At 57.8% G+C, this 18887-nt stretch overlaps 1 protein-coding gene across 1 annotated transcript in view; it reads right to left on the bottom strand.

Annotated features, from left to right (window-relative positions):
- ARHGAP23 (Rho GTPase activating protein 23) overlaps positions 1-9064 on the bottom strand; it is a 66836-nt gene extending 57772 nt beyond the window's left edge. The window contains exon 1 of the mRNA XM_069482429.1: positions 9002-9064. Within this exon, the coding sequence (XP_069338530.1) occupies positions 9002-9064 (63 nt within the window). The remainder of the gene's footprint in view (positions 1-9001) is intronic.
- Positions 9065-18887: the final 9823 nt, after the last annotated feature.

The following is an 18887-nucleotide window of genomic DNA, read 5'->3' as shown; positions in this document are numbered from 1 at the left end:
TAAAGAGATAGTGTGTGTAAAGACTCAGCACAGCAGTGTCTGGCACTGAAGTGTTCAGTAAATGTTAGCTTTAACTAATACCACTATTGTTATTATTATTGTGGTTCTTGCAATCCAGTGCCAAGTGCTATGGAAACATTCAGTTCATCGGTCCACAATATTCAGTCAACAAGGCCTAGAAGCTGGATATGGAGCAGTGCACAGGACAAAGTCCCTATCCTCATGGGGCTTAAAGTTTAGTGCCCAGAGGAGGAAATCCCTAGATATTTGAGGAGGTTTGGTGGAGGGAGGATTTATAGAGAAGGATATTTGAACTGGGCATTGAAGGATGAATAGGAGCTTGAGAAATGGAAAAGGAAGGGAAGGCCATTCCAGACAAGGGAAAGAGATGGTATGGCATCTGTTCTCCTCTACCATCCTGTCCTCTCCATCTCTAACTCCAGTTTCAGGTCTCATCTTCTCTCACCTGGTCTGCTGCCTCCACCACCTGACACCCTTACATAGTTCCATGGTAGCTATGGGAATAAGTCAAGTTCCTTAGCATGGCAGGAGGGCGGGACAGGAGCTGGCCCTCATTGGCCTTGACGACCTCCTCTCTCTTTCCTCTGTCTTGCACTCATTGATCCGTTAAGAGGTCAGGCTGTTATACACCTCCTTGCCTGTGCTGTGCTGGGTCCCTCTGCCTGGAATGCCCTCCTCTCCTTTCTCAGTGTGTCCTTCTCTCGTCCCAGCAAACATCTTGGTGAGTCTCACCTCCTCAGTGAAGCCTTCTTCCCCCGTGAGCTGGAGCATCTTTAGAGGACGCAGGGGCTCAGCCATGTCTATTGACAGAGCCCTACGGTCCCCCACACTACCCAAGAGCAAACCCAGACTCCACACTGAGTCACAGAAGAGTCACAGAGAAGTTGAACATAATTCACATCTCTCTGCATCCACCCCCAACTATGTCTGCCCTCCCCACGCTTTCGTTATGCCAAGCCCCGCTCGGATTTCAAGGCTGAACTATGGGGACGAGGGGGGTATCCTCCCAGGCTCTTTCTTGTCAGGGAATATAACAGTGACCACAAGGACAGGCTTAGGATTCAAAGACACAGCTTTAAATCCGATGCTGGGTGACCTTGGGTGAAGTTATTCACCTGCTCAGGGGCTAGTTCGTGCATCTGTAAATGGACAACAACCTCATGATGGCCCTTGAAAATTGATCAAAAGGCATTTCACTACAGAATCCTCAAGTTAATGACAGGTTTCGAAATGGGAGATGAGAGAAAGGAGATTAATCATATCACCAACTGGTTTTTAACCAGCCCCATGGCAATTCTACCCGGAGAGTCTGCTTCCGTCTTTAAACTCCTGTTAACACCCCTTTGTGACCACACTCACACTCAAATCATGGTCACAGTGAAGACACTGGCTTGTGTCTGCTGTGGATCCATGTCCCCAATCAGACTGGGCCATTTTTGTTAATACGTTAATATTTTTGGCAGGGGGGTAGCAAGTAGTGTTCTGGACTGGCAGATAGTGTAAGTGAAAATTTCAAAACCTGTGGTTATAAAATATTAGTGGAGACTTTCTGTCTGGCTTTTGGGTGGTAGGAGAAGCAGACAGGGAACCCCTTAGGGGCAGGGCTGTGTCTTATTCACCCAGTTCCCAAGAGCCGCAGAGAGAGCCTGGAACACAGAGGGCATGCAAGAAATGGTCACCCACTGAAGGCCAGTGTGCATTCAGACCTGGCCTGCCGCCTGATTTTCCCAAGCACTGAGCCTCTCGTGTGGGTGTCAGGTCCTTCTCCTGTCCCAGGCTGCAATTAAGGAGTGGGCAGGAGGGACACTCTATGCAAGCCAGGCCTGGGAATATCCTCAGGGTCCCCAGGCCACACCCGGCCTCTCTGAAAAAGGCTTTCCCTAGCACCGGGGACCTAGGCCTCTGGGAGCCAATGGCGGAGGAAAGGGTCCCAGTGGGGAAGCAGAGGGGGCATCTGTCCTCCTGTCAGCAACCCAGCCTGGTTGGTGGCCCCCATTTCCTCTCTCGCAGACATGACCCCGTCTCCTGGGCTTTGGGCCCCACCTCAGCTGCCCCCCCCTCCTTCCCCTCCCCAGGTGCTGCGGGGGGTGGGGGACACAGTGCCAAGGCTTCATTAGAGCTAATGAGGGCTCAGCTCCGCAGATGCCAGCGCAAGATACAGGAGAGCCCCAGAGCCGGGCAGCTCCATCCCCCTCTCTGGGAGGAACCTGGCTGCACCTCCGGAAGAGGAAAGGGAGATTGAGAAGAATCTTCCCCAGTACAGAGTGTCGGAATGTGGGGCCATGAACTAGAAACAGCAGCAGGGTGGGGCAGGTTCTCACCTGGGCCACCAAGGGCTCCCCCGTCCACTGCTCAGTCCACGACCCGGAGTCCCCCGTCCTACTTGGACCTTGGGAACCCACCAACAGAAACCCACTCCTTCCTCTCCCCCTTTCCATGAACCAGCAGCAGGTCGGAGCCAAAGGCACCTCCTCACTTCTCTCCAGCAGCCTGAGCCCCTTCCTCTTCCTGTGTCCTGTCTCTTCCTCCCATTCCTGCTTGGCCCTTCCTCTCTGCCTCTGTGCCCTTGACCTGTCCTTTCTCTAGGCCTCAGTTACCCCAGGACACAAATGGAGAGACAGGGGAAAGGGTGGCCTCTCATATTCCTCCAGCTGAAACATAGGCAGACGTCCCCTGTCTGGTGGCTTCTCTCCTCCCTCCTCCCCTCCCTGTTCAGGAACAACACAGCGCTTCTCCACACTGAGAATGAGGGAACCTCTGGGGTGGAGGGTGGGGGTCTCCACTTCAGCCTCCTTCCCTTCCAGCCTCTTGGTGGCTCTCAGGAGCAGGAAACGCTCCGACAGCCCGAATCCCCACCCTGCCTCCTCCCAAGGGCCGTAAGTCTTGCATGCACGCCCGATTCTTTCCAAGGACTTCTCACAGTTTTTGAGGAAATTAAAAAGGAAAAAGCAGCTGCTGATTTAGGAGCCCGGAGTCAGACAGAAATCACACTGCAGACTGATAGAAACCAGGCGCGGGGCCGAAATGGACTGTGCCCTTCCCCATCGGACCCCAACTTGGAGCCAAGAACCCTTGAGTAGCTGTCCTGCCACATGGCTCCCACATGTCCCCCCAGCCCACCACATTCCTCTGGCCCCAGGAGGCCAGCACTGGGTCTGCTTCCAGCCCTCAGGCCTTGGCTTGTGGGTCTGTCATCCCCACGCCCCACCCCAGGCTGTCTCCCCTCCCAGGGACTCAGGCTGAGCTGTGAAAGGGTCACTTCAAAGAGGACCTGCCTGCTGAGGGCCCAGCCAGACCCAGGGCCAGCTCCTCGGCCAGATTCCCGGTGGCCGGGGACAAAGGCGCCACTGTTCCCCCGACCCCCAGACGCCCCCAAATGCACTGGGCATAAGAAGTCTTTCTTTCCCCAGTTCCGCTCCTTACAGGCCCGGGCTCCTTGCCACCGCGAGTAGCCCTGGCCCCTCCTACAGGAGCGGCCAGGGGGTGGCGGGACAGGGAATTACTAGTTTCCCCACCGCCACCACCATACACCCAAACCGCTTGGGCACCCAGGACGATGACGCAGCCCTGGAGCTGAATTCAGGACCAACGGCCCAGCCTCCTCCCTGCCCCTCAGCCACCAAGCCCTTCCTGGTCCTACAATAGAATCCCACCTTCTCCTACCCATCAGAACCATACTCGTCCTTCCAGGCTGCCTGTCGGGACCACCTCTCCTCTGAGGAGCCCAAACCATGGCAGCCAACCTCTGATGTTCCCAGGAGGCTGGGGTATCTGCCTTCTCTCCCGATCCCCCAAAGCAGGAACGAGGTCTCACCTGCTCCTCTAACTTCCCATCACATCGTGCTGATCCCAATGCAGGGCCCTTAAGGTTTTCTGTACCAACCCCTCGCCCAATGCCTGAATTCTCTCGGGTCCACGTCACTGTCTAGCCTGTGCTTGCCCACCGCCAGTGATGCCTGCTCACTACATCCAGAAGCAGCTCATTTCCTCTTCAGATTATTTGACCATAAAATATTCCTTTTACTGGGTCAAAAGTGTGTTGCTCTGGTTCCATTTAGGGGTTGGATTTTTTTTTAAAAAAGTGTGTTGTTCTCATTTCTATCTATTGATTATTGTTTGTTTAATAATAGTTGCTACCAATAGTTGAGATTACCAAATGTCATTTAGTCCTCCCAATTATTTTGAAGGATTATTTCAGGAATAAGAAAACTGAAGCCAAAACAACTAAGTCACTTGTCCAAGTTCATACAGTGAATAAGGGATAGAGCTGAAACTTGAACCCCAGCAGGCTAAAGGCAGGGCCCACACACTCAACCACAGGCTGCTGCTCCTGCCTTCCCAGGTACTGAGGACCACGCCAGGCCCAGGCCCCTCAGCTCCGGTGGCTGGCCTGTCTACATTAAACAGTGGACCGTATCTCCCACACGCCCCTCTTTTCTCCTAGCCAGCTGCCCCCCTGTCTTTTATTATAAGCAGATGAAGTATGGCCTGGAGGTAGCGACTGATTAATGTTAATTCAAACCAGCAAATGGGGGGCAGAGGGAGTCAGAAGGGAAGAGGTCACCTGCCCAGGTGCATAAGGGTTCAAGGAGGTTGGAGATGTCCCTGGACCTAAGGTTTAGGACTGGAGGTGGACAGAAATCTAACACCCCTTCTTGTGAGAGATGGAGAATCGACAGGCAGGACAGACCCTGCCCCAAACCAGGCTCTGTCCACCTTCCAACTTGAAAGGGACAGAATCTTCCACCACCAGGTGATGAGTTGAACTGAACATCTCAGGCCAGAGAGAGGAAAAACAAACAGGCTTCCTTATGCCAATCTGTAGTCTTTTCCCACGTGCCCTTTCCTCATCATTGTCCCCTCAGAATGCTAGGGGAAGAAGGGAAGGAGTGAGAGCAGAAGACAGGAGGAGACTGGTGGCCCCTGCCAAGCCTTGGAGGCAGTGGTGACAGGGGACAGGGTGTGGGTGAGTGAGCTTTCCCTTCCTCTCTAGGTTTGGCTCAGGCACTGCTGGTGCGGACAACACAGCGAGGCACCTCCAGGCTGCCTTCCCAAGACCCCAACCCCACCTGCTTCCAAAGGGTTAGGTTACAGGATTCTGTGGCTTTTCCATACACCGTCCCATCATTCATAAATTTAGTCAGTCAGTCAGTCAACAAACAGTCTCTGAGTACTTGCTGTGTGCCAAGCCCTGTAGATACCAAGACAAAAATGACATCTCTAGGGCCCCTTGGGATGAGGCCATGGTCAGCTCCTCAGCTCTGCCACTTGCTTGTGGTGTGACATTGGGAGGCCATGTAATCTCTTTGTGCCAGTTTTTTCAATCTGTCGAATGCGGTGATGGTAAGTACCATGGCAGCAGTTGCCATTATGATTTTTTTTGCTTTCAAATAACCCCAGTCTGGTGAGGTAGCCTGACATGTGGGTCACCCAGCACAATGCCAGAGATAGAGTTGGCATGGAGTGCCCTGGGAGGCCAGGGGAGGGGCCGCTGCCTGGTTTGTACTTCACAAACATTTATGGAGAGCTGCTCTGTGCCAGGCGCTGTGCCGGCCACTGGGGACACAGAGATGAACAGGACACATTGTCCACTTGTCCCTACTTCTCCCTGCCCTCCCCTCTCCCTCTCGGGGCCCAGTCCAAGAACCCTGCACTGAGGGGGCCACCAAGGACAGAAGCAGTGGTGGAGGGCAAGGCATGGCCTGGGAGCCCGGGAGTCAGAAGACCTGGGTTCTTGTCTGCCAAGGCTAAGGAACCCGGGTGCTCTCTGGCATGTCTCCCCACATGCGGGAGTTGGACAAGATGACCCCTTTGGTCCTGACCCACTCTAACAGGTGACGCATACACCCCACCCCCACAGGGCTTTAAACTCTCCCCAAAGCCATCTCAGCCTGCTGGCCCACTGAGGCATTGGGGGAGGCGATGCCTGCCTGGTACACACTGGCACTGCCCTGCTGACAAGCTGGCGCAATTTCACAAGAAACAGGGGGCCCTGGATCAAAGGGGGGGTTGTTTGCAGGGGCGGGGGGTGCTAGGGGAAAGGCAGCACCGGCTCCCACAGGCCCTATTCATGGCTCGCTCTGGGGAGGGTGAGGGAGCAGGACAATTAAAACCGGCCTTTGTCCAAATCCCTGACCAAGCCAATATCTCACCTTTGAACCCCTGCAGCCAACAGAGCAGGGCTGGTGCCCCTTTGGAGGGAAACCACCAATGACCTGAGCCCTGGCCCAGGTGCTGTGGGCAGCACAGGGTGGGTGGGGGAGGTCGAAGGAGGGGCTGCTTCCCACTCACCAACCACGGGGGACAGGGGACACCTGAGGCCTCGCCACCCCTGAAGCCTCTGCTCCCCATCCCTGTCCCAGCAGAAAGACAAGCAACCAGCTCCATTCCAGCAAGAAGTTGACCTTGATCTTGGGCTGTGTCCATGATGGCCCCAGATTCAGGGTGGGAGTGACAATGGGACAAGGCAGGTCCTAAGAAGCTGGACAGTTGAGCAGGACTCTGAAGCCAGATTGCTGGGTTCCTAGCCTACCAGCAGCGTGATTTTGGCCAAACTGTTAGCTCTCTGTGCCTCAGTGCCCTCAACTGTAAAATGGGGATAGTAGTAACCACTTCGTGGTGTATTGTGAGGATTAAATGAGGTAATTTATATAAACCCTGGCCCAGAGTAATTGCTCTCTGTGTATTATATTAGTTATTAGCTATACAATTAAAGCAAAGCCCCTTCCTTAAAAACACATTTTTTCCCAGGCACTAATGTATCTGCTCATTTGAATATATTTGCAGGCCAATGAATATCTCCAGATTCCTACATCAGAATCCAACATCACAGGAATCCACCTGACCCTCTATACTGGAGAAAACTTCCCTGCATGATGCTTCAGGCTAGCCTGGGACAGTGCAGGTCACAAACCTCTCCCTGGAAGTTCTACTGAATATCTAACTGCAATCCCTCACATTGTAACTTATTCCATCCTTCTGCTTTGTAGTCTCTCTTTTAATCTTACACATCAAGAAGTCCTTCTAAGTATCCCTGCAATGACGGATGAAGCAATCCACTGCCCACTCCTGCACTCATCCTCACTCCTGCCCACGCCAAGAATGCTGCACTCCTTCCACGTGAGTTCAAGGTTGTCCTCAGGAGGGGAACACAGAGGCCCCTCCCAGGTTGCCCAGCACAAAGCCTAGTCCCTAGGTCTAGAATCTCTCTGCTTGGGCTGGGATCCACAAAAGCCTTCCTCATTCCCTAGGGTGTCACAAAACCACCTTCCTAATAACTTTCCTCCACAAACTTCATCGTATGCCCTAATTACCATCAGGAGACCCAGGGGCTAGCCTTGACACTGTCACCGTGTAGGCTCAGACCCTCTCTGTAAAATGGGATGCCAACACCTGCCCACTTACAGGGGATTTTGAGGCCCTTGAATCGGGCATTGAATGTAGGGGACTTACTGCTCTCCTCGTTCCCAAGGAGAGGGTAGGGCCTTGGATTCAGGACCTTGGAGTTTCCTGCCACCTTGGGGTAGACCCAACAACATTGTGGGCAACTGGAAGAAGCAGCTGGGGCCAGGGGCCTCTGGGCTGTGTTTGGAGGCAAAATGACTGGTTATATAACTGAGATTCAACTCGCATGCCAATGAGCACATCTCAGCGATAGCCACCACTTTGGGGAATGGGGCTTGTTGCCCTGGCAGGAGGAGAGAACCACGTGGAATCAAAAGCCATCCACCCCCAGCTGGGCCACGGGGCGGGGGTGGAGATTGTAAGGGGATAGGTGAAGTATGTGTAGTTGGTGGGGGGTTGAATCCAAGGGACTCATGCTTAATGACCTCCACCCCCGCCCCCTGTCCATCCTGAATTTCAAGTTTGTAATTAGGAAACACACTTTGGCTGAAGAGAGATGCAGACTGAGGGAGAACTGAACACATCCAGCACCCGAGAAACACACCAGTCTCAGAAAAAGTTTGCAAACCACCAGATCCCACCTCCAATACTGAGGGAGGGGCTAGAAACGAGGGTCCCCAGGTCTTTCAGCCCTGTCAAAAAAGGCAGAGGCCTCAGCCCCGGCCTTGACCCCAGCCCGGACCCTGAGGAACCTCTTTTCCAAGGTCGGGAAAACTACTGGCCTGACAGTGTTCAATGCTCAGCTTGGGATGCAGGGAGTTAGTGCTGGGTACTTCAGTAGGGCCAGACGGCCAGGCTCAGAGGCAGGGGACTGGCTCCGATGGAGGGATGAGGCCCCTGGGGCCCCTCCCCAGCCTCAGCAGCTGGCAGATGAAAGAACCCAAGCAAAGCAGCCCAGCGCTGAGTAATGCCCCTGGCACCCCGCGCCCAGACCCACCCACAGTGGACCCGAGGGGGCGGAGGGGAAGACAGCCGCGCCTGCGGGTCCGGGGGCCCGGGGCCTGTTTCTCTTCCCGGGGACCCCGCGGGGCGGCGGACCCGTGTCTGGAAGCCTGTCACGAAGGCCGACCCCGCAGGGGGCGAGTGTGGCGCGGGGAGGGGATGTCGGGCCGCCTTGGCGGAGGACGTCCCGCTCCGGGAACCCCCTCCCCCACTCCCTCTCGCTCCAGCTGTGCAGGGGCCTCGCCAACGGAAAACGAAAACTCGGGCAGAGGAAACGGCGGCAGGCGCCCCGCCTGAAAATCCCGGACAAAAGGCGCGGGCCTCCCGCCCCCGCTGCCCGGCCGCGGGGGGCCTGGCACCGTCACCCTGGTCGGCGCCCCCTGCCCTGGCAGCCCGGTGCCCGTCCAGGCCCCCTGTCTACCTCCCTTCTTCCCTCCCCCCTGCCCCGGGCAGCTCTCGCCCCGGCCCGCTCCCCTGCTCGACACCAGCCGAAGTTCCCTGCAGCGGTGCCCGCGGTGCCCGCGCCCTGCGCTCCAGGCTGTGCCCGGCGGGCTGGGGCGCAGCGACCCGGGCCCGGCTGCCCGCTCCCCGGCAGCGCCCGGCCCCGCCCCCTCCCCTGGCCCGACGCCCTCACCTGGGGGGGCCGGGGCTCCGGGCGGGGCGGGATCCCGACCAGGCAGAAGGCGACTCCATTCATCGGGCGGCAGCGGCGGCTCTGCGGCCGGGGCACGGCTGGGGGCGCCGGCAGGGACCCGGGAGGGGCGGGGCCGGAGGGGCGGGGCCGAGCGCGGGTGGCCCCCAAGTCCCGCCCCTTCGCTCCTGCCCCTCCCCCACCCCACCCCCGCTCCCGTCGGGGCGCACCGGCGGCCTCTCCCTAGGGCCGCAGACTGATAATGGGGTTTGTACTGGCAGCAGAGCTGGAGGTCAGAACAGAGCCTGAGGAAGAGAGGGGGTCCCAAGGAGACAGCTTGTGCCGGCCTCCAGGGGACCGGCCCAGATAGACGGTGATGGGGCCCAGGAAAGAGGGCAAGGGCGCCGAAGCCAGAACTAGCACAGGGAGAGGAAGGGAGAAGGAAGCAAAGAGAAACAGCCAGACAGGGACGGTCAGAATCCGAGACACAGAGGCCCGGGAGGCATGAGGGAGGCAGAGCCAAGACAGAGAATAGAGAGGCGGAGAAGTCGGAAACAAAGGTGAGACCCAGGATGGAAAAGAGGGAATGACAGAAAAAGGCTTAGGAAGCTCTCCCTTTAGAGACTCATAGAAGTTGAGACACTTATGGTGCAGGGGGGCTGACCCTCAACCTAGGGCAGAGTCTCAGCGCAGGATCCCGCGGAGGCTGGAAGAGAGTCTGGCAGGAGCCCCAGCTCCTGGGACCCCTACCCAGCCAGGCCTGTAGCTCAGGCCTCAGGACCAGCCCACAGACCCCCACTGCAGTGGGCAACAGTGACAGCAGAGACCGAGTCACCAGCCTTCCACAGCCACCCTCGATGGCTTCATTCTGAGCTGGGTCCAAAGAGACACCCTGCGTCCTGAGCCGGGCTCTTACTTCCCTGCACCCCAGCCGCACCCCTCCAGCCCATCCCCTGCCAGTCCAAGGAGGGACAGTCCCTCTCCTTCACTTCTGCTGGAAAGTTCTTTCTGCTAACTCTCATTCTTCCTACTCCTTATTTCCTACAGCTCTTTCCCAGGCTGCCTTGCAGATTTAAGGGGTTTCTGTATTCCTTTTCCCAGATTATGCAGAAATGAAGGCAGAGGCCACAGATACATAGAAATAGGACTTGGAAAGGGGAGCCAATGAAAGTGGGAAGGCCACCTCTGCCTACTGGAGTCACCACCCCGCTGTGGTGAGGAGACCTCATGAAAGCTGCTGTGTCACCACTACCACCCTGACTCCTGACAGCTGGTGGGGCCCAACTCTCCCACCCCTTTGCTTTGATCAAGGCCAGGAACCCAGGTCCTGGAGGGGGTGGGGTGGCCCAGACACCAATTAGGCCACCCTTACTCCTGTGAGCCTGAGGACGGAGATACTGACTGGTTTTTAAATCGTATGCTTTATTTAATTTATTTTAAATCCCCTGGCAGGCAATAGAAAGGGATTCTTATTTATAATGATGGAGAGACAGTTAATAACTCCTCACCCTTCCTCATCAAGGTCATGTGCAGCCACAATTATCCCCCACTTCTGGAAAGTCCTTCCTGCTGTCTAACTGTAATCCATCATACTGCCTGGATTTTCTTGCTTACTCTTCAACCAGGTCCCCTGTTCCTGCCTCTTTCTGCCCAGTAGCTCCTCCAGTGGTACAAGGCTTGTTGCCACCCTGGCTCAGGGGTCCTTTCCTCCCATAACAAAGTGTTGTCTCCGTAAAAGGGAAGGGGTGGCATCTGAAATCCAGACTGAGCTGAGGTTGTGGGGGAGGAGAGGAGGGTGGTGGCCTCTGGGGTGCCCCTGGCTCACTTTTTCCAGAGCCTGATGCCCTCAGACCCTGCAGGAGTCAGTGAGAGGAAATGAGCTCACAGTGACCGGCAGGCGAATTCCTCCCTCCACAATGCACTACGCACACCTCCCCCACCCGCTCCCACTTCCCAGAAAGTATGTGTGGCTCTTCCCCCACCCTGCTGCCCTTCCCACCCCTTCCTGCACCTTGACCTGCACCCCATCCTGTCCCTGCCCTCCCATCCATCGTCCTCCCGCCCTTCCTCTCCATCTGCCTCCCTGACCCCTCTGACTCTCATGTCTCGCTCCCTGCATCCCGCCTCCACCCCAAATCCACTCTATCCCTGGTACACCTTCGTCTGGGGTTTGGGGCATTGGAGCCCAACATAGAGTGGAGCGTGTCCCTCACTGAGGACCCTCTTTATACTCCCCTCTTTCTGACCTTCCTTCATTCCCACATGCTTATTGGGAGCCCTAATATTCCTATGAGGGGTGGGGAGCGGAAGGCAGTGGGTGGGTTGGCCCTGGAGATATAGAAAAGGCCTGGATCCTTCCCTTGAGGGGAGGACTCAGTAGTGAGATCCCAGAGAAGGAGCAAAGTGCGGCTGGAGAAGTGGAGGAAAGTGTCTGGCAGGAGGCGCCTTGAACCTGCCAGGGCTCCGTGGGAGGGGCCAAGGTGGGCTGAGTGAGGGGAACCAGGCACCCTGGGGAGAAGGACAACCATGGATGAAGGCAGGGAGGCAGAGAGAGCAGGCTTCAGCCTGTGGCTGGAGCCAAGCGGGCAGGAAGTGTGGAGGGATGAGGAAGGAAACACAGGCGGGGGCGTGATCGTGGAGTGGCTGGGCCAGAGGCACTTAGGTCCTAGCCTGGCCTGGGGCAGGGAGTTTAGGTAGAGATGTGCTATGGCCACTGTGGCACAGGGTGGGGAAGGAACAGAGGGCACTGAGCCAGCAGATTCCGGGGGGCGTGTGCCAGGGCAAGGGACAGGGGTAACAAACCCCAGAGGCTTCTGGGACTTGGTGACCTACTGGGTGTAGAAGGAAGGAGATGGAAGAGTCTAGACCAACTCCAAGGCTTGGAGTATCAGGTAGACCAGTTGTCTACGGTGTTTGCAGAGCAGGGGGACAGGTAGGCACTGAGTTAAGTCCCTTGTATGCATCATTACAGTTTAGCCTGACAGAGGCCCTGTGAAACAGATATCATAGTCTTCGTCTTATGGATAAGGAGAATGAGGCTCAGAGCACTCAAGTATCTTATCCAAAGCCACACAGGATTTAAACCTGGGCACTTGGGCTCCAGAGTGCACACACTTAACCCACAGGCTGCGTTGCTGGTGGAGCAGTGACTGGCTGCCTAAACCCTGGGTCCACCTTCTGGCGGAGAGGCTTGATTTAGGGCCTTGGCTTTGGAAGTCTGGGGATCCCTGAGACCGGGGCGTGTGGATCACATTCTCCAGGGAGGGCAAAGAGTGACAGGGGACTGGGCTCGGGACAGTGCTGGGAGGAGCACTGGCCTTCAGGGATAGGCAGAGGAGGGGAGGACGGAGAGGTGGCTGGAGGAAGTGGCACCGTGTGGCACCGGGCAGAGAAGGCACATTCCAGGGGTGCCCAATGAGGAGAAGATGGGGTGAGGATGTGGAATCTGGCCCACTGGGAGATGTAGCAGGAAGGGACAGTCGGGCAGCACAGGTGAGCCGTGGACAAGGCAAGTTTCCGTTTGGGTGGTGGAGACTTGAGCAGGTGTTTGGTGGAGGAGCTGACCCCGGGGAGGGGGAGCCTGAGGGGCCAGGAGGAGGCCGTGGTGAGTGGAGTGGGGGGAAAGGCATCCCGAGTCTCGGGCACCCGAGGAAGAGCCCGTCTTCCCCAGGGCTGCACAGAGGCCAGACGGGGAGGTCAGGGAGTCTCCGGGCCAGAGCCGTCCAGGGTCATGACCAAGGAGCACCGAAAGAAACAAGAGTCTGAAGACCTGGGTTCAAGTTCCCAGGCTGCCCACCTGGCAGCTGTATGACATTGAGAACAAGTACATTCCCTGAACTTCAGTTTCACCCTCTGCAAGAGGAAAACAATAAGGCCTTCTCAGCCTGCCTGATAATGAATTTGAAGCACTCTGTGAGCTGAAAAGGAAAAACCGTAATAATGTGTGGAAGTTGGGTTAAGGCGGGCACAGGACCGTAAACCTGGCCCCAGCTCGGGCCCTTCCACCAAAGGGAAACGAGCACCCCCTGGTGGAAAATAACAGGAGGGCAGGACAAGAGGGGAGAGCTGTTCTGGGACCTACAGCTTTCAGCCCCCCAGGTCCTCGGCTTGGCCCCCAAAAGCAGCGCCACCCCCACTCCAATTTGCACCTCTGAAGCAGGTGGGGCTCAGTTCACACAAGTCAACAAGCATTTACTGAGCACCTGCATGCAAACTGCAGTGTGGGGTGGTGGGGACAGTTTGATGACCCAGGTGATGATCCTGCCCTCGGTGAGCTCCTATTGCAGGGAGAGCAAGAAACGCGGCAGAGGGTGCCTGCGATGGTGCGTGAGGCCGGTGCAAGCAGCCCTCCAGCAACGAGGGGGAGAGAAGGGGCCTTGGGAGGCAGGCGGGATTTGGCCTAGACATGGAAGGCCTTCTACTGGCAAGTGGCAGAGGAGGGAGGGGGTGAGGCCCAGGCCCTGGCCCTGGCAGAAGTCCCAGGCATCCCACAGAGTGGACCTCATTGAACATCTTTAATGGTGTAGGGTGTGGCAACGGTCCACTCAAGACCATGTCAGTTCCCACCCTTGTCCCTGCTGCCAGGTCCCTGAGGAACCCTGGGAGAAGAATCCTGCCTGAACACCCCTCAGGGAGGGGAGGGAGGCTAAAGACCCCCGGCCAGTCTGGGGCCAGAGGGCATTGGTAATCTGCCAAACAGCTGGGACCGCAGCCCAGCGACCTCGGGACAGCTGGCTTGGGGTGGGAGCAGGAGGCTGCCACTCCTCTGGGCTGGCAGCAGGGTGAGCAAGCCACACCCAGCCAGCCCTTGTGTCAGGGGAGGGGGTGACTGAAGATGCTCCACCCTTGCCACTCGGAACTGGCTGTCCCTCAGGGGAACCATGCTTGGGAAACTTATTTCATGGTGTAAGAGATCTTGGGCTGGGGTCTCAGCCCTGCAGACACCTGGCCATTGAAGCCCCCGTGGCACACGCTGCATGTATGAGTGTGCGCACACGAGGCTAAAAGATGACTTACAAAGACCATGACATCACCTAGCAGAAGCCTGAAAACACCAAGATGGAGAGGAAAGGTATTAAAATGTGTTGAGCATCTATGATGTGTCAAGCTCTTTAGAAACACTACTTCATTTTATCCCCATGACAACACTGCAAGGGGGATATTATTAGCCCTACTATGTAAATGAGGAAACAGGCTCAGAGAGGTTAAGTAACTTGTCCAAGATCTCCCAGCTAGGATTCAGGACTTGAACCCAAGTCTAATGCTACGTCCTTGCTCTCTCTGCCTAAGCACCATCCCTCTGGGAGGGGTCAGGCCAGGTGGTCTCGTCCAGCTAGCTCCAGGACGCTTAGTTCTATGGTCTTACACGAGGGCTCCTTAGTTCTTCCTGCTTCTGCCCCCCAGACCCCGCCTAGCCCCGCCCGCCTAGCCCCGCCTAGCCCCTGCCATCACTGCACACAGGAAGGGCTTGATCCACTCCCCTCCATCTCCATTCTGCCCTTCTGGAAGGGTGGAAAAGGGGAGAACAGAGGAGAGGAAGGGAAGGGAGGAAGAGAAGGGGAGGGGAGGAAGGACGATAGGAGGGGTGGCTCCCACCTCCCCCTGGAAGCTCTGGAAACCCCGGGCAGCTGCTCCCCTCTCCTCTGTCTGGCGCCAAGCCAGCCCTGGGCGGGACTGAACGCAGCAGTCAGATGGGGGGAAAAGAGGGGCGGGGCTGACCACATCAGCCCCTCGGTCCTGGCACCCACCCCACCCAGCAGTTCCAGCCCCCGTGAGAGATTCCAGGCATGCTCCCCTTTAAGGAAGCCCCACATGCCAAAATCCACACATACCAAACAGACACATCGGGGTGGTTCTTGCACTATAAAAGGATTCTTTGCTTTAGGAGAGGGCTCGGCACATGGGAAACTTAAAATAGGAGCTTCCCCTGGTGTGATGAAAAGAAGCTCTGATTTCAGAAGCACACCATACACACCATGCTTCCGGGACATCCAGAAAGCTGGTGACACCAGTGGGCGGGCAGGGTTGGGGCTGCCGTATGGCATTAACCACATCAGCCTGGGCACCTCCACGACTGTGCCAATCATCAGAGTCCGCATCGGTGTGAGGGTGGGGGCTCATGGTCCAGGGGACAAGCCAAGCTGCTAAGTTCCTTGGCAGAGGTGTCCTAGGACATCTAGAAAGAACCTAGAGGCTGGGTGCGGTGGTTCACACCTGTCATCTCAGCACTTTGGGAGGCCTATATGGAAGGATCACTTAAGCCTAGGAGTTCCAGACCAGTCTGGGCAACATAGAGAGGCTCCCTCTCTACAAAAAATTTAAAAATTAGCCAGATGTGGTGGCACACACCTGTAGTCCTAGCTACTAAGGAGGCTGAGGCAGGAGAATCACTTGAGTCCTGGAGTTGAAGGCGGCAGTGAGCTATGATCCCTAGCCTGGGTGAGAGAGCGAGACTTCTTCTCTAAAAATATTTTAATTTAAAAAAGAAAAGAACCTAGAAGCCACCATTTGGCATAGCTGGCAGAGATTTCACAGCAGCCCAGAGAGAGGATGGACATCCGAGGCCTCCTGGTGACTTTGATGGAGCCGGGCAGGAGCCCAACGTCCTGACTCCCCTCTGTGTCTCTCCTCCCAGGGGAGGAGGCAGGAGAGCAGGCTCTGGTCTGTCCTCTAGGACAGGGGAAGTGGCCAAGCCCCAGAACAGTTATGGAAGGCTGACGGGCTACTTTAAGGAACAAGCTGCACTTCGGGTCCAGTGAGACGTGTTTAGGGTTCCCTAGACAGGAAGCAGTGTGGCCCCTAGCCTTGCCCCTCCTTTTTTTAAAATTGAGGTAAAATTCATATAACGTAAAATTAACCATGAGCAATTCAGTGGCGTTTAGTACTCCCCCTTCCCCCACTACTTTTTCTGTGCTCAGAGCAGTAATAACAGCAGCAGCAGACAATTGAGTCCCCTTCCCTCTGCCAGGCCTGGTGCTCCAGGGAGCTGCCACTGGCCATTTAGATTAATGGCCAAGATGCCAAACAGGCCTGGAGACTCGCCCAGCCCAGGGAGGATGCCCAGAGCACCTCATCCCTCCCCAGTGCCTCCCTCCAACCCCCAGACCTTAGGATGACCCCCCACCCCTCCTCCTTCCCCTCCTCACCCCTCTCCTCACCACTGTCACAGGCAACCCTCCCCCCCACCCTGTGCGACGGGGATGGGGGCCTGGAGGGGAGGGGCTTCAGAGCCAGGTCCCTGGCCACTGCTTTAGGCAGAGCAGCCCCCAAGGAGCCTGGCTCACGGAAAGGAGGGGAGTGTGGCCAAGCCCAGCACTTAAAGTCACACCCAGTGACAGAAAAACCCACCCCACCATCGAGACCCCACCCCAACAACCTCACCCCAAGTAAAGGTTGGGAAAGGAGCAAGGCAACCCCGGGAACAGCCCCTTCACTCTGCCCCCCAAAAGGGTGCTGCCCCTCTTAGGGCAGGGGGCCGGAGTCAGGATCGAGCCCCTCCTGCTCCCTGAAGGTGACTGGCCTTCGCTTGTCCGGGATTTGCTGAGCTCCGAGCAGGGGTGCAGGCTCTGACTGGAAGGGGCCTTCCCCCTGCCCACGATGCCCAGCCCACACTCTTGGTGTGTTCTCGCGCAGCCTGTGTGAAAGAAAGGCAGCCCCTGGCTGGCTGGGGCTGCAGCTCTGTCTTTGGGGCGCATCACTAGAGCGCCTCCCAGCCCACCCCATCTTTTCACTGCCGTGAAATGGTGGCTGCAGCTGCTGCAGCTGCTGCGACTGGAGGCTGGCTGAGAAGCCCCTTGATGTGGAGGGGGAGGGGGACTGCCACAGCTTGAGGTCCCACCAGGGAGGTCTGGGGGTCACGGGGGTAGTTGTATGGCACGGAGCCCACCCCTCATTCTGCAGAGCCTGCAGCCCCCTTAGGCCTGGGTTCAGAGAGCAGGGGCTGGGACCCTACCAAGCGGGGATGCGGCTTCTAAATGTGGGTGATGTCCTTCTGGAGAGAGGGGTGGGGAGAGAGGCAGCGTGTGCGCCCTCTGTGAGCGCCCCGCTGGGTGTCAGTGACGGGGGAGTCCCCGCGCGGGTGTGTGTGTGTACCAGCTCTGTGTCACATCAGCCCCATCCCTCCCCCAGAGCCCCAGCCCTTCCCGCCGTGGCGGGCCCAGCGCGCCCACCCTCCCCGGGTCATGACGCCCCCAGCCCTCGGCTCTCAGACGCGCACCCCGCCCCGCGCCCACTCACCTGCTCCATGCTGCGTCCCGCTATGCCGTCCTCGCCGCGCCGGCCCCGGGGGGCGCAGGGGGCGGCGGCCGCTCCATGCGCCCTGTCGGGGCAGCTGCACTGGGCGACCGCGGCGCGCGAGGAGCGCCTGGTGTCAGCTCCCAAACCCCCTCCCCGCCCCGCCCGGGCCCCGCCCCTCCGCCCGCCCCCTCCCCTCTCACCCCGCCCGGCCGGCGGCGGCACCGCGCACCCGCGAGCACACCCGCTCACACGCGCGCACGCAGTCGCGCGTCCCGACCACCGCGTAACGCACACACGACCCCCACACACCCAGGGCTCATGCCCGTCTCCACCCGTTCTGCCTGTCCTGGGGCACGGCCGCTGGAGCGATGACTCCCTCTCTCATTTTACAGGGGCCAGAGAGGGGCTTGCCGAGGTCTCACGGCACCTTGGTGACAGTGCTGATCCCATGGTGAGGACCCACTTCAGGGGTAGTCTGAGGGCAGGCCAGAGATACCCAGATATGCTGGGACACAGGGAGACACTGTGCCACCCCAGCCCAGAGACCACTGTGAGAACGGGGCCATTGCCAGGGTCTAGCCTGAATTCCAGTGTGTTCTGAGGCCTTTGGCTGGGGGTGGGGAACAGAGATGGAGATTCCTGTCGCCCACTCTGTGCACCATGCCCCAAGCAAGAGAAGGGGGCCGACCTGTTCATCTGCTACCAGATACCTGGAGGTACCTGAACCCCCAGATACCACTTGGGAACCTAACTTGTGGGCAGTGGGGCCACCCACTCTGGTGAAGACCAAGGAGGTGTCAAAAAGTTCCTTCCCCCACCAATCCCCCCATCAGGGGTGGCTCCTGACCACCACTGTCCCTCTGTTCTGCCCCCAGCACAGCAGCACCGAACTGAGAGGGAAATCACATGAACAGGCGTGTGACAGGTGGGCCTGCCGCCCAGGGCAGGGCTGTGGAGTCCCGAGTGGACAGGGGTGGAAATGAACCTGCCCTGAGGGGACAGTGGGGTGGAGGCATCGGTGCATGAGGACTGGCTGCCCACAGCCCCTGGGCCCGTGCCCAGGCTGGCATGAAGGTGGCTGCACCACTTCTCACTGAGCTCTGGCCTCTTTGTTAGGCACCAGAGGGTGAGGGAGAGGGGGCGGGAAACTGAGAGGGGGGAGAGTTAAGATCCTCAGTCGTCCAGACAAAGGGGGCTTTATAGGCCGGGTGTGGGGGGCATGCTGGGGGCAGGGAGGCAGGAATGTGGGCCAGGGAGGCCCCGAGCTCCCAGGCAGCTCATTTTGGGGCTGAAGTTGGATTCCCCTGGCCCTCCCGGGCTTTGGCCCACCATGCAGTGTATTTATTGCTTTGCTTCTGGGACTACAATCAGGAGTCCCAGAAGCCCCTCAATCCTGGCTGCCCCTGGTGGGGATCTGGTGGGCACTGCCCACGCACTCCCGGTCCTCCCTGCCCAGCTGGCTGTGGCTTCTCTTGGCTTCCCTGCCATGCCCTCTCAGTGGCCTCGTGGCCCTTGTCTGCTACCCGACTGCCCTGCTGGTCGCCTGGGGAGTGGGGGACAGACTTGGGTGAGGTCACAAGGCTATGGGGTCAATGGGGCCTTTTGTCCCTTCAGAGGGAGTCTGTCCCAAGCCAAAGAGACGGGAGACAGATAA

This window comes from Eulemur rufifrons, chromosome 9 (assembly GCF_041146395.1).
Source record: "Eulemur rufifrons isolate Redbay chromosome 9, OSU_ERuf_1, whole genome shotgun sequence".
Classification (NCBI taxonomy): domain Eukaryota; kingdom Metazoa; phylum Chordata; class Mammalia; order Primates; family Lemuridae; genus Eulemur; species Eulemur rufifrons.
The sequence above is the reverse complement of the archived record's forward strand: the minus strand, read 5'-3'. Positions and strand labels throughout refer to the sequence as shown.